The 13,362-nt window shown below is 33.3% G+C and overlaps 2 protein-coding genes across 2 annotated transcripts; one reads left to right on the forward strand and one right to left on the reverse strand.

Moving 5' to 3' along the window:
- Nucleotides 1-2,239: 2,239 nt before the first annotated feature.
- On the reverse strand, nt 2,240-4,440 carry LOC120135604 (U-box domain-containing protein 45-like). Its single transcript, XM_039151861.1, has 2 exons — nt 3,690-4,440; nt 2,240-3,323 (listed from the first exon to the last, which is right to left on the reverse strand). Exons 1-2 carry the CDS (start codon nt 4,301-4,303, stop codon nt 2,408-2,410), a joined length of 1,530 nt encoding a protein of 509 aa, XP_039007792.1. The 5' UTR covers nt 4,304-4,440; the 3' UTR covers nt 2,240-2,407.
- A 6,815-nt stretch (nt 4,441-11,255) lies between these two features.
- On the forward strand, nt 11,256-12,529 carry LOC120135615 (probable CCR4-associated factor 1 homolog 6). Its single transcript, XM_039151867.1, has 2 exons — nt 11,256-11,406; nt 11,509-12,529. The coding sequence occupies exon 2, from the start codon at nt 11,621-11,623 to the stop codon at nt 12,452-12,454; it is 834 nt and encodes a 277-aa protein (XP_039007798.1). The 5' UTR covers nt 11,256-11,406; nt 11,509-11,620; the 3' UTR covers nt 12,455-12,529.
- The last annotated feature ends 833 nt before the right edge of the window (nt 12,530-13,362 follow it).

Raw genomic sequence — 13,362 nt, forward strand, 5'->3', positions numbered from 1 at the left:
GTAAGATTTTCTCGTAACCGAAACAGAAATAAATCTCTGACCACCACCGACGTCATGCTTCTCACGGGGATCACATTGCGCATTTTTTTATTGCTTTTTCTGTTTAAGTACTTGTTTCTGCACCAGCCCATACTTGACTATCTAAAGTAGATACAGTAGGTTTTCTTCCACCGAGTGTTCGGGTAAGAGCCAAGTTAACATAATCTAATACATATTTAATATTAGTAATTGTTGACGATTTTTTTAAGATTGGAACGGTTATTGGTGGGTCATTCTTTCAATTTATGTTAAAAATTATAGTTGATGGTAAAGGATGGATTTTTAGACAATCAAGATTTTATATATACGGGTGTGTGGATAAATACTTCATAGGGATGAGAAAAAAACTCATTATTCTATTGTGTCTAGAGATTTATATTGACCTTGAATGATATTATAAGACTTAAAATTATGATGACTACCCGTAGACTAGTAGGTTGAATTAATAGATTTAAGTGTTTAACATATCACATGAATTTACAAGGGATCATGTTAATAGCAAGTAACCAAAAGGATGATGTGAAGTATTGAAAAATTAGCCACGAGTAATATAGTTGACAATGATGAACCTCCACATTCCTCTTATTATTCCGGAGACTATAACCATCGGAGAAATGAACAAAGATGTAATCACTACTATGATCAAGAAAGGAAATCAGATGCCATTGTTCAAGAGGGAGACAAATTCATGATCTCAAACCAAATAGGAGCTTTTATATCCACTTTCTAGTTAAAAAATTCAAAAGATTGATGCAACACACAAACCAATTGGTTTAATTTTTGTTGTATAATGGATCAAATGGAAAGGAGATGGGTAAGGAGTGGTGCTTTTATATTTTAGATCATCTTTTGAAAGATTTGTTAAATGGAGGGGTCAATGAGCAATTCAACACTAATAAGGCTGTAATAATAATAATCCAGCCAGTAAAGGTGGGGTTCATTAAAGTTGATTATCAGAGATTTATTTCACTGGTTTTTGCTTAGCTGGGTTTGCGTTGTTTATGGCTAACAATTAAATCATACAAAAACAAGGTTGAATTTTCATTTGCAGAGTCCCCACGCACTAAAGAATTCATTAATGGCAAAGATTAGAATAAATACAAAGTATGATAATTAACACTGGTTGAAAAAAAGAAGAGGCAGCCCCACTGGCCGGCTCATGTCCTTTCCATTTTCTCACACAGAACTCAATTATTATTTCTTACAGACAGTCTTATGTTTATGGGAAAAGAAAGAAAGCTGTCAGTTTAGCTGCAGCAGGAAACAACAGATCATACATAATCATTTACGTGTTTGGCTTTATCGTCTATTTACATATGCCTTCACAGCAGCCGCTTCAGGACATTGCTAAGGTAATTAAATGGTGAAGAGTGAGTGCACGGTAAAATTTTTTTTAAAGCTGCAACTCTATCCATGGCCACTGTCTTCTGTACTTGTTATCGGCAAACAATAAGAATACAGTTCCACTAAATTCTGTTACTTTACCATTGTCACTGAACTGAAAATCTGTGATTTCTAAAGATGTTCGTTACAAAAATGACTGCTGTCATTTGTAACCCGTAATGAACATGCAAGCCATTAATCCTCCTCTTGATCTGTGTTTTTGAGAAGTTTAAAAACAGTACAGTAAACAATGTCAACGCAGATGATAAACTATACAAATGTTTAAAATATTGAAGGCAAATAAACCCTGGGTTTATTTTAGAATTTTATGTTTCCACTACCGATGAAATGGTCGGAGTTTGATTTTTTATATATATATTTTTAAAAACAAATGTTACAAAGGGGGAAGAGATTCCCAGATGGAATTGCAAAGAATGGTGTCCTTGATTGTTTCTGTACAAGAGAAAATGACCGACACCTCTTTGCTTCACATGAGCGTGTGATGAAAATTGAGAAAAATAAATAAATGGGGATCAAAGGCGTAGGGCCATGTCTTTAGACAAAACTGTACCTTTGATGAGGGTTGACAGTGACTCCATGGCCTTGATTATAGGGCGGTAGGGACCGAGATGGGCTAAAAACATTAATCAATTTCACAAAATCAACCTTCTGATTTCCTGTTTTGCATGCCATCCCCACTGACAACCAGGAATCACTTGGTGCAGATTTCGTTATTCAGACCATTCAATCACAATTCACAGTTCACACATTGGAGTTATTTTTGAACTCAACTAAATGAAAAGAAAAGGTTTCTTATGACATGATGATGATGGAATATTGACAATGGTGATATCATACATTGACAACAGCTACCCAAATAGAAGGGAAAAAAGCACAAAGGACTGCAAAGCCAAGACTAAAACTAAATGCTATCTTCTTCATTCCCCATTCACGGCAATGGGTGGTAAATGGTATCCATTTCTGGTCAAAAGGGTAAGCTCTTCGAAGTTGAGCTTGCTGTGAGTGACTTCAAATGTTCCGATGGAACAAAAGCTTGTGGCAAATTGGCCCTATTCACAATTCTCCTCATGTTGTTCTGCAAACTCTGTTGGACCAATTGTTTAACAGCTTTCTTCTCCTCGCTCATCATGCCTTCTTCTTCCACCATGCACTCCTTTCTGTTCGGATTAGTCGAAGAAGATGAAGAGCTGCAAATCGGAGCCGATACAGCTGCATTCATGTTCCCACCAAAGTTCTCCAATACTCGCTTACCTTTGTCCACTCTCAAGACCTCCAAAATCCTGGAAGCTCTCTTCTGTGCCAATGTACTACCCAAAAGTGTTAGCTCGAGCAATGACGAAACGATGCCTGCTTCGATCATGGCCTGTCTATCTCCATATGCTTTATGTGCCATTACCATGAGAATATACGATGTCTTCTCTTGGCAACTAGGAGAGTCGGTCCAATTCAACACGTCCACCAAAATGGGGAATGCTTCAGGTGCAATACTAATCCCCTTTCTACCTTCGGGGGTGGACACTATATTGCTCAAAATCGAAAGAATTCTCTCACTAACTTCCATATCCCCCAATGCATTCAGCAGAAAAGGTATCAAATCAGCCTCCACCACGAACGAAATGTTCGATGGGGAGATGGATAGATTATAAAGAGCTCGAAGAGCATCATGTCTGGCTTGAGACCTGCGTTTTGTGTCCAAAAGCTTGAGGGATTTAACCAAGAAAGGTATAGCCCCTGAAGATCCAATGATAGGCTTATTCGAATCCAAGGCGCTCAAGCCAAGGAAATTTGCTACAACGGCATCCGAAATCCCCTCGCTTGGGGATTCAATAAGCTTTAGCATCTTGTGTACAGCCCCTGCTTTGACAATGACAGCTTTGTTCCTGCAATAGGGTTTTATAAAATAATTATAATTTAAGTAACAAAATCAAACAAACAAAGTTGTGCCCAAAAAACGTCAGTTAGAAAGATTAAAGGAAAAGGAAATGAATTAGGTTGAAGACAAATTAAATGCATTATTCTACAAATCCGAATCCGTTTCAAGGAAATAATATGCTATGAAAGCAAAAACATGGAAAAAGACTTGTCCGACCAAATTCCCTTCTATCACTTCAGATATTACCCAACATTGCCAATAAACATAAGAAAAAAAAGATTAAGATTAGTAACATTAGAAAGGGGCTTCTTATTTAACACAGAAAAAGAATTGTTTTTTCTTTTAAGAAAAACGGTAAATTCAGGAAACTTACACGTCATTTCCGATTCCCAGATTAAGCAAAGCATAGAGAGCAGTGATCTGTGAATCAGAATCTTGAAAATCAAGCATTGCAACCAAAGGCGGAATGGTTCCGAGCATGGCCAAAGTCACTCTGGCTTCCGGGTCTTCTTTAGTATGAGACCTGACTCTACTCGCAGCTTTTCTCTTACTTTCTTTATCTTCCCCTTGCAACTCCTTAACCACGCGTTTCAACTCCTCTAAAGCTTCCACTTTCCTCTTAGTCCCAGCATCAGTTTCAGTTTCGACCAAGTTCAAGAGATCCGCCAGCTTCTCCGACCTGTCATTGCTGACGGGTTTCTTCACTGCTTTGTCTGGATTTCTCGGCTCATTGAACTCTTTCAAGGCCGATTTCATCGTGCTGGCCGGTAGAGAAGGCTGCTGAGAGACGGTGTCGCTGAGGATTTCTTGCATGAGCTCGTGGCGGTGGCGAGAGCTTGCACCACAGCTTACTGCGTCGAAGATTTTCCTTCGGAATGCGGCGCCTGAGAAGGCTGTCCATAATCTGAAGTTGTTGCCGGTAGTGCTGGTGGTGGAAGGGCGATCGATGGCTATGGGTCCGATGTCGTTTCTGTGACACTTGGCCATTGTTTTGTTGCAAAGAGCAAAAATCAAACTTTACATTTACAAAAGAAAAAGGAAGCAACTTTGCCTTTGAGAGAAGTACAATTGAAGTTAAGAGAGGAAGAAGAAGAAGAGCTAATTCTTCATATTCATTCCCCTCAAATATATTTAGTTTACTAGTATTTATTAATACTTTATTCAGTTTCTTTTCTCAGAGCTCAGATATAGAGGAAAGAGTGAAGAGACAAGCGAGGTATTATTTATTTATTTGGGTTTGTTTATTTACTATAAGTTTATAACTACGTCTGCGTATGTCAGTATTACAGGAAAAATATATAATAAAAACACCGTAGAAACAAAGGGGCTGTTTGGATAGCGTTAATGGTGTGGGTGACTGGTTAGTGCCTATTTTACGTTAGTCAGTTTTAATTGAATAATCTTAAGTACTAAAAAGTTAAATTTATATCAGTTTTAATTTCAGTACTTATAAATGAAATTGAATAATATTAAGTAATAAAAAGTTAAATTTAACTCATAAAATCATATTTTTTAAATTAAAATATTATTATTTTCGAAATGAATTTAAAAAATACTTGAAAATAATATAAGATAATAAATGGACACATTATTTTTGTTGAAAAGAAGTAGCATAACATCCAGACCAAACACATCCGCTCAATTTTTTTTCATTAACCTGTGAAAAGGAGAAAAATACACACAGCTCAATTAGTTTATTTTTAAAATAAAATTAGAAAAACTAGTTTTTTGAAAATAAGGGGTTGAAGCCTTAAAAGAGAAGCCACATTGTGCTTATATTTTATGTTTTTAAGTATTGAATAAAATATTATAATTATCTTTTTAAACGTATATATTATCGATAGGCCTAATAGGTTTAAGTAAAAATAAATGATTAAATTATGCATAAAATTAATTTTTAGTATTTAAAGATATTTTTTCTAAAAATATTTGTCAAATAATTTTTTATTATACTTTAAACGTCTACCTTTAAAAAAATTCGTTAAATGATATATGTCATATGTATTTTTTTTTTATTCTCCACCCGTATTGTCCACTCCCCACGCCGTCGTTTCTCTCCTTTCCGCCACTCTGCTTTTTCTCCCTCCCATCCTCCTCGCTTTCAGACATACGAACCTCGATGTCAAATAGACAAACCCCAACGACAACTTGAGGTCTTGACCATTTTAGGGTTTAGAATTTTAGAATTTTTTTTTGTAAATTTAGAAAAAAATAATGTTTTAAAATATTCTTTTAAAATTTAAAAAATATAAGTGTGATATTATCACTTAATAATTTTTTAATGGTCATTACAACATATATACCTAGAAGTATAATGTTGAAAACATCAAACATTAATTTTTAGTCTCTAAATTTCTTTAAAGGTTTATAGTTGATGCACTAATTTTTGTATTAAATCATTGTTACATTAACATTTCCTTGTTCAGTTTGAATTCTATTTTTTCTTCAATTATTAAAAACTTATGAAATTAAAAAATATTTACATGAGACAGGAAAGATTGTGTTTTTAGTTTTAGGGTATATTAATTTATTAATTATATTTAAAAGTTTTTATTTATAGTTACATATACACAGTATGCTTAGATAATTATTATAACTAATAAATACTACTGAACTGAATGTAGTTAAAATACTCAATTGCATATTCTTAAAAATTGATGGGAGTTGGATAAAATTACATAATTTTAATGTTTTATAATTGTACATTCTTACCGTTACTTCCGGATGTTCAGACGTTTACTTTTTTTCAACTCTTTTGATGTATTTATTGTATTTAGTAAAATATTATTATAATAAAAAGATGTGGGGGGAACGTGCAAAGGAGCGATGATAGAATGTATAAGGATGCAATGGCATAGGTGCTGTTCTCTCATCAGATGCCATCCACTCCATTTAATCAAAAAGAAGCTCACAGTGGATCAATTTAAAGCGTATGGAATACAATACGAAAGACGTTGGTCTTTGGAAAAGCGTATGGATCACCCAAAGACCACGTGGCAACGGCATTCCCCTCCACCCTCACCAAACACTGATACGCTTCTTGTCTTCTCGCTTTCATTGTTTGAGATAACAGTTTAAGCGGAAATCGAAGAATTCTGATTTGATCCAATTTGATATAGTGAAATTCTTAAAAAAGAACTAAGGTTTGGAGTGAATCAAGTTGAGTCACGTCGGGTTGGATTCGGATAGAGGATAAAACGATTCCGACCTAATTCAACTTAAAGGTAATAGTATAATTTTATTAAATAATTTTATGAATAATTATTATAATACACTTTTTTTAATTAAATTATTATTTTATATCAGGTAGGGTCAGATTGGGTTGGATTTATTATATAAAAATTTGGATCGAGTCAAAGTGTGATAAATGATATATATTTTTTGTGTCGAGTTGGATCAGGTAGAGAGTATATATTTTTATTCAGATCGGGTTCGGGTGGAGTGTATATATTTTTCAGATCAATTTAACCAAGTATCCTACCCAACCTGACCCGTTGTCGTCCCTATTTATTACTACTTCTCAATATTAATTAATTAAAGGCTTAATATAAAGAAGTGCCAAAACTAGACATCTTTCCCATTTAGGTGTCAAACTTTTTTTTTCTAGTAAATATAGGTGTCTAATGTTACAAACGTTATCATTTTAAGCGCTTCAACTGTGACAGTCGTTAAAAAAAATCCTTTAATTGACACATGTCATACTCATATAATTTTAAAAATTTATTTTAAAAAACTTAAAATTTATAAAAGGATCTAAATTTCTTTAAAATTACAAAAAAGAACTCCAAAATCTTAAAATCCCCAACTTTAATCCATTTTCAATCGTGGCCGGTCATCTTCGACTACAGTCTCTGTTGCCACCCACCCACTTATCAGTCATCCCATGTTACGTTGTTCTGAACCTTTAAATATGCAAACCCTACATGTTTAACCCTGATATTAATGGGTAGAGATCCTAAATTCCCAACTCTAAATTTAATGGGGGTTTGGTAGACGTGAATAGAAGAATAGAAGAAAGTATTTGGGATGCAGAAATGAATGCACAAGATGGTGCCAACCCCAACATTGCTTAAGTGTACTGTGTTATGGGAGTTTTGGCACAAGTGATAAATGGGCGAATATGTTTATCCTCAAAACCCTAAAACCAAATTGTGAATTCATTTGAGCAGAGATTGAGATTTTTTTTGGGTTGTAAATTTGGGTCGTGTATAGTTCAATTCATAGTGCAAATCGTTGTGATTTTCGAGCAGAGGGAGGGGATGAAGAGGAGAGGGATGACTGGTAGGGAGGAGAGGGACGGGGACTATATTTAAAAAAAATTAAAATTTTAAAAAAATATAAACATGCCGCATGTGATTTAACAAGATTTTTTAACGCCCGTTAGGACCAGTGCTCCTAAAATGATAGTGTTTCTAACGTTAGACATCTGGATTAACAAAAAATTAGGTACCTAAATGGGAAAAATTATATAGTATAGGTGCTTATTTTTACATTAAGCCTTAATTAAATTAGTATTATTTATCTCCAATAAAATTTGTCTTTCTGTTTTTTTAATTTAACTTTTTAAACTTTAACGATGATTATTTTAAATATTTAATTTTTTTATAAAATATATTTCAAAACTATTCTGGAAGTTTTAAAAAAATAAATTTCATTTTTTATAAATATTAAATTTAAAATAGAAATAAACCAAAGTGAAAGTGAGATGGATCCCATTGATGTAAGTACTTTTTTAATCTAGGGTGATTACAATATAATATTTGTTCTCTAAAAATAACAATCATTTTTTTAATTGTTGATGGAAGTAAATTCTTATATTAATGAGTAAACTTCTAAAATTTTAAGGAGGAAATGAGTTTCTAAAATTCTAGAGATAAAATAAATTATTAATAAAAATAAAAAATCTAAAATATATGGTAATTTAAAATTTTTATGAGGACGACTACCCACTTGCTCTCCTTCAATTCATCCCTAATCGCTTGCCTATGACTATTTTTTTATAAAGTACTCTCAATGTCATTTAATCATTAGTTTAATAATAAGTTTTAAAATTTATAGAATAGACCATTCAATTAAAACACTATCATGAATAGTTTATTTCATCGTTAAAATTAGAATAAACATCTAATATGACATTGTATAATAATATTTTAGTTCTAAATTTTATACATTGTATTAATTTTATGTTAAATTAAAACAATTTAATAAATATAATATTTCATATTTTAAAAAAATATTAATTTAATTTTTTAATAACCTTGTTAAAGAAAACGAGTCCACTAGATTATAGCAGTCGTTAAACAATTATATTATTTCATAAAATAATAAGGAATTATTGTTAGACTATCATTATATCACGAAAGTAATATAATATTCTTGAGGGAAAAAAAGACAGAGTATAAAATAATGAAATTAAAAAAAATATATTTTATTTATGACTAATATTTAAAGTTCGATGATTTTTAAGAGGAAAAAAAGACCGATTATTAGTAGGCCGTCGTTTACGTCATTTTTCTTTGAATGAAAGTCCACTTGTGTCAATGAGAGTCGAATTCATCATGGCCCAATGCCTGCAAGGTCTATATTTGCAATGTAGAGTAAAAGATATTTGGGCCAGGTCCAAATTCAAGGATCAATGTTCAGTAAATTCGTTCAGTTTGTGTTCTGAATTCGTTCTCCAGATCTCTTAACCTTTTCTTTGGATACTTAATCCGTGTCACTTTTGAGGATAGTTATCCATCTCTAACATCAGATCACCTAACTCCATGGGATGCCAATCGATCATCTCTTTAAGGTCGATGCCAAAAACGAGGAGGTTAGACCCGGAAAGAAGCATATTTATTCACATATTTTAAGGCTTATAAATAATTAACTTAAAATTATGGATGATATCAAAATTCGTTGTCAATGTTTAATTGAATAGTGACTTTAACTCTCTTTTTTATCATTTAACCTATAATATTTTATTTTGTTGTCAAAAATGATAATTCTATAAATGAAAATTATTAATCAACTAACGATGGTCACTTATTGTTGAATATGTAAATCCACATGAAATAAAATGAAGTGTCATTATCGCATGCGATTAATTGATGAATGTCATATTATCACATTGGTAAAAAATTATTGAATTGTATGGAGATTTAGATCGTAATATTAAGAAGCATGACCATAAATATTTCTTACAATCAAACCTTGAATCTCTTTTAGAGTAACAACCTAGATGGTTATATGGAAGTGTTGAGAATTTACCAATTTTGTCATTCCATCAATTGCCATGTTATTTTCATGACAAATCTATTATATTTTTATTATACAAAAATATTTGTGTAATATAAATATTTTTTAAACTGACTAAAGAAAGTTATTATCGATCTCTGAATCTTCCACTAATTTTACAACTTAAATATATCATTTTGAACAAACACATATATATTCGGATCCATATATTCATTCAATTTGTAACATTTCATATAAACCCCACAACTCAACTTGTAGAATATTGAAGAATTCTGCACTTTTACAAAACCCAAGCAACCAATTACCATCGTAGTTTCATGTACTCACTCAATACAGCCAATGCTAGTAGTTGATACAACAACACAATCAGTATTGAAGTAACACCATCCTTGTGACGACCTTTGCCACATAATGGTTTCAACGCAGCTCGACCGAGGATTAGCATTAGAAGTTTGACGACCAATAAAATATCGAGCTCAATTCAAATTATAATACAATGTTACATCATCATATTGAAAAATATCAATGAATTCAAAGTCATTACCTTTCGTCCATATTTGGCATATCAATGCAGAAAACATAATTTATAAAGAGTATCAAAAATATCAAATAAAACATTTGACACCAGATTTGTACACAGTTGTAATAAAAATGAAAAGAAAAAACATAGTGATAAAGTTAAAGGATCATGTTTGGTGGAAAGAAAGTTTAATGCTTAATTTACTTGATATTATGGATGATTATTGAATTATATTAAAAATTAAAAGTAAATTAATAGAATGTTTGAGTGATAAAGATCAAATATTTTATTCGTCGTGTTAACTTCACCATTACATGTTAATGGCAGATGATTTGATCTGATATAATTTAAATAATTAAATGGTTGTCAACAATCTATAGAGCATGCGATTAAAAGTTTTCAGTTGAAATATCTTCTCCCTTCTTAGGCTGCGAGTTCAATATTCATTATGAACAAAATTTTCATTATCCCTCCCATAGGTAGGAAATTTAAAAAAAATAATTAAATAGTTGATTAAATAAAATAATTGATGATCGTTCAATTTAGAATGTATCCATAAGTGCTTATTGTAAAATTTACCCTAAAAGGAAAGGAGGAAAGTGGATTCGATGGCGGGGTGCGAACATGCAATGAATTTGAGCCGAATAATTGAAAATCCAATGTTAGTTCCATTATTAAACAATTCATTTTTAAAAAAAATGTAAGGTCCACTCAGTCCAATTACGTTGTCGGCTCGTCTAAACACAATTTGACTTGTCAATGTCTAATGTACATGTTTCTCACGACAACAGTATTTGACGGAAGTATTATATAATTTGATCATTTAATCTTTTAATTTATACATGGAAATTTTGTTAAAAAATAAAATACCAAAGGAAAAGAATCGCATTTGGACAACTTGGATGGATGTATGCCATTTGTTTTGTTTCGTTCCCCCCCCCCTAGAACAGTGCAAATGCAATGTGAATATCAACTACAAATACAATGCGCTCTCTCTCCCCGCATTAATCATGCGAAAAATAAAAATATTTACTATTTTAGCAGGCTAAAAATACCAGCCAAGAACGATGTCGTATCAAAAGGACATTCAAGTGGGAACGCCATCGTCCATCATTGGCTCAATCACTTTCCCTTGCTAACCACTTGTCTTCCCTTCCCTTTAAGATGAACCCAGAAAATATAGGGCTCTAACCTGTTACGCCTTTCCTTCATTCTCCATTTCCCCTTCACTCGTTGACCCGAATTTCTCGACTCCGTCGGAACTCGGTTCACTTTTTACAAGCTCTAGTATAGATTTGCTACTTACAAGGCCTGATTTCATAGTCTCAAGGTTAGATATCGTCTCTTCTCCACCTTTTTTTCACACGGTTCTTTGCGAATTCCCATACTTCAAAGTTTCAATATCTGATTTCCCCCTTTTCTTTGTTTTCAGATCGGCTTCCACCATCAAAGCGCGACCGTTTTTTGGAGCTCAACTCGGACGGGATTCAGTTATCATTTATCAAGGTTTGAAATTTGGATGTGCTTAGCTTTGTTTTGGTCTAATGGAAATGTCGGTTTTACCCAAAATTGATTCGGTTCATATTCGAGAAGTTTGGAATGATAATCTAGAAGAAGAGTTTGCATTGATCCGTGAAATTGTTGATACATACAATTATGTGGCCATGGATACTGAGTTCCCGGGTGTAGTTCTCCGTCCCGTTGGATCTTTCAAGAACATCAATGATTATAACTACCAAACTTTGAAAGATAATGTGGATATGTTGAAGTTGATCCAGTTGGGCCTCACTTTTTCGGATGAGAATGGGAATCTTCCCACCTGTGGAACCGATAGCCCTTGCATTTGGCAATTCAATTTCTGCGAGTTCGATATAAGCCAAGACATCTTTGCCAGTGATTCGATTGAATTGTTGCTCCAGTGCGGGATTGATTTTAAGAAGAACAATGAGAAGGGTATTGATGTGAAGCGGTTTGGTGAGCTTTTGATGTCGTCCGGGATTGTGCTGAATGATGTTGTGAATTGGGTAACTTTTCATAGTGGATATGACTTTGGGTACTTGCTTAAGCTTTTGACATGCAGGAGTTTGCCTGATAGTCAAGCCAGATTCTTTGATTTAATCAATATGTATTTTCCCATGTTGTACGATATCAAGCATATGATGAAGTTTTGCAATAGCCTACATGGAGGTTTGAACAAGCTTGCTGAGTTGTTGGAAGTGGAAAGAGTCGGTGTATGTCATCAAGCTGGCTCGGATAGTTTGCTAACATCGTGCACGTTTAGGAAGTTGAGAGATAACTTCTTCAATGGCTCCACAGAGAAATATGCAGGCGAATTGTACGGTCTAGGGGTTGAAAATGGACAGAATACTAGTAATTAGCTGAAAAATAGGAAAAAGTATGATGGATGTAGACTACTTTCTGTGTGAAACTTAATTTTTCTTTGTATACTTTGGACAAAGTGATTGTTAATCTAATTGTGAGCTTATCCCCTTCGCTTGCTTTGTAACTTAAACCTTAACTGATTTCCAGTTACGTATGAATCATGCAGTTAGTGTTTCAATAATAATTTTAACCATTCGTGTTGCATTCAGATTAAATTATATCCCCTTCATCTGTTTCCTTTTTGCATAACAATTTGTTAATGTTAATACTGAACTTCTCCTTGGAGAGGTAGTAGTGCATCTTTCACAAGTAGAGGTTGCTATTTCTCTGGAGACATAGGAATGAGAATTCATGCAGTGAGATAGAGTAATTATTGATGAGCTCGTATTTTTGCTTTTATTTCGGGTATGGTCCATACTGCATAATTCATACAATGATGATGTACCATCCCCCTTTCAGTCTATATTGCTAAATTGGGTGTTTAGCTGTTGGATGAACATTCAATTTAAATGTTGCTTGTTGTTTGCTCTTATCCTTGATTTTGCTCAAGGGTGAGTTGAAAACATATGAAGTGACAAGTGTAGAGCAAAATAACAGACCAAAGGTTTCAGAAATCCCAAAAGAATGGTCAATAGGGATCCCTTCCCAAGCGATTGACCACTTACTTCTAATGGATATGAATGGTAAGGTGTGATTTCTTGCAGTATAAAATTGGTTGAGAATAGTCATTGCCTATTCACTGTTTATCAGAAGCCGTTCTCCCATTGACAACCCTTCTAATATAGAAGACCATCACAGACAGTAAGGCAGCATTCTTCTTTCTCCTTTTAAGTTTTAACCAAATGTTAGTTTCACTAACGAATTACAAGATAATGAAGATTTGATATAGTTTCAGCCACCATGC

This window comes from Hibiscus syriacus, unplaced genomic scaffold, assembly GCF_006381635.1.
Source record: "Hibiscus syriacus cultivar Baekdansim isolate YM2019G1 unplaced genomic scaffold, ASM638163v2 tig00001825_pilon, whole genome shotgun sequence".
NCBI lineage: Eukaryota > Viridiplantae > Streptophyta > Magnoliopsida > Malvales > Malvaceae > Hibiscus > Hibiscus syriacus.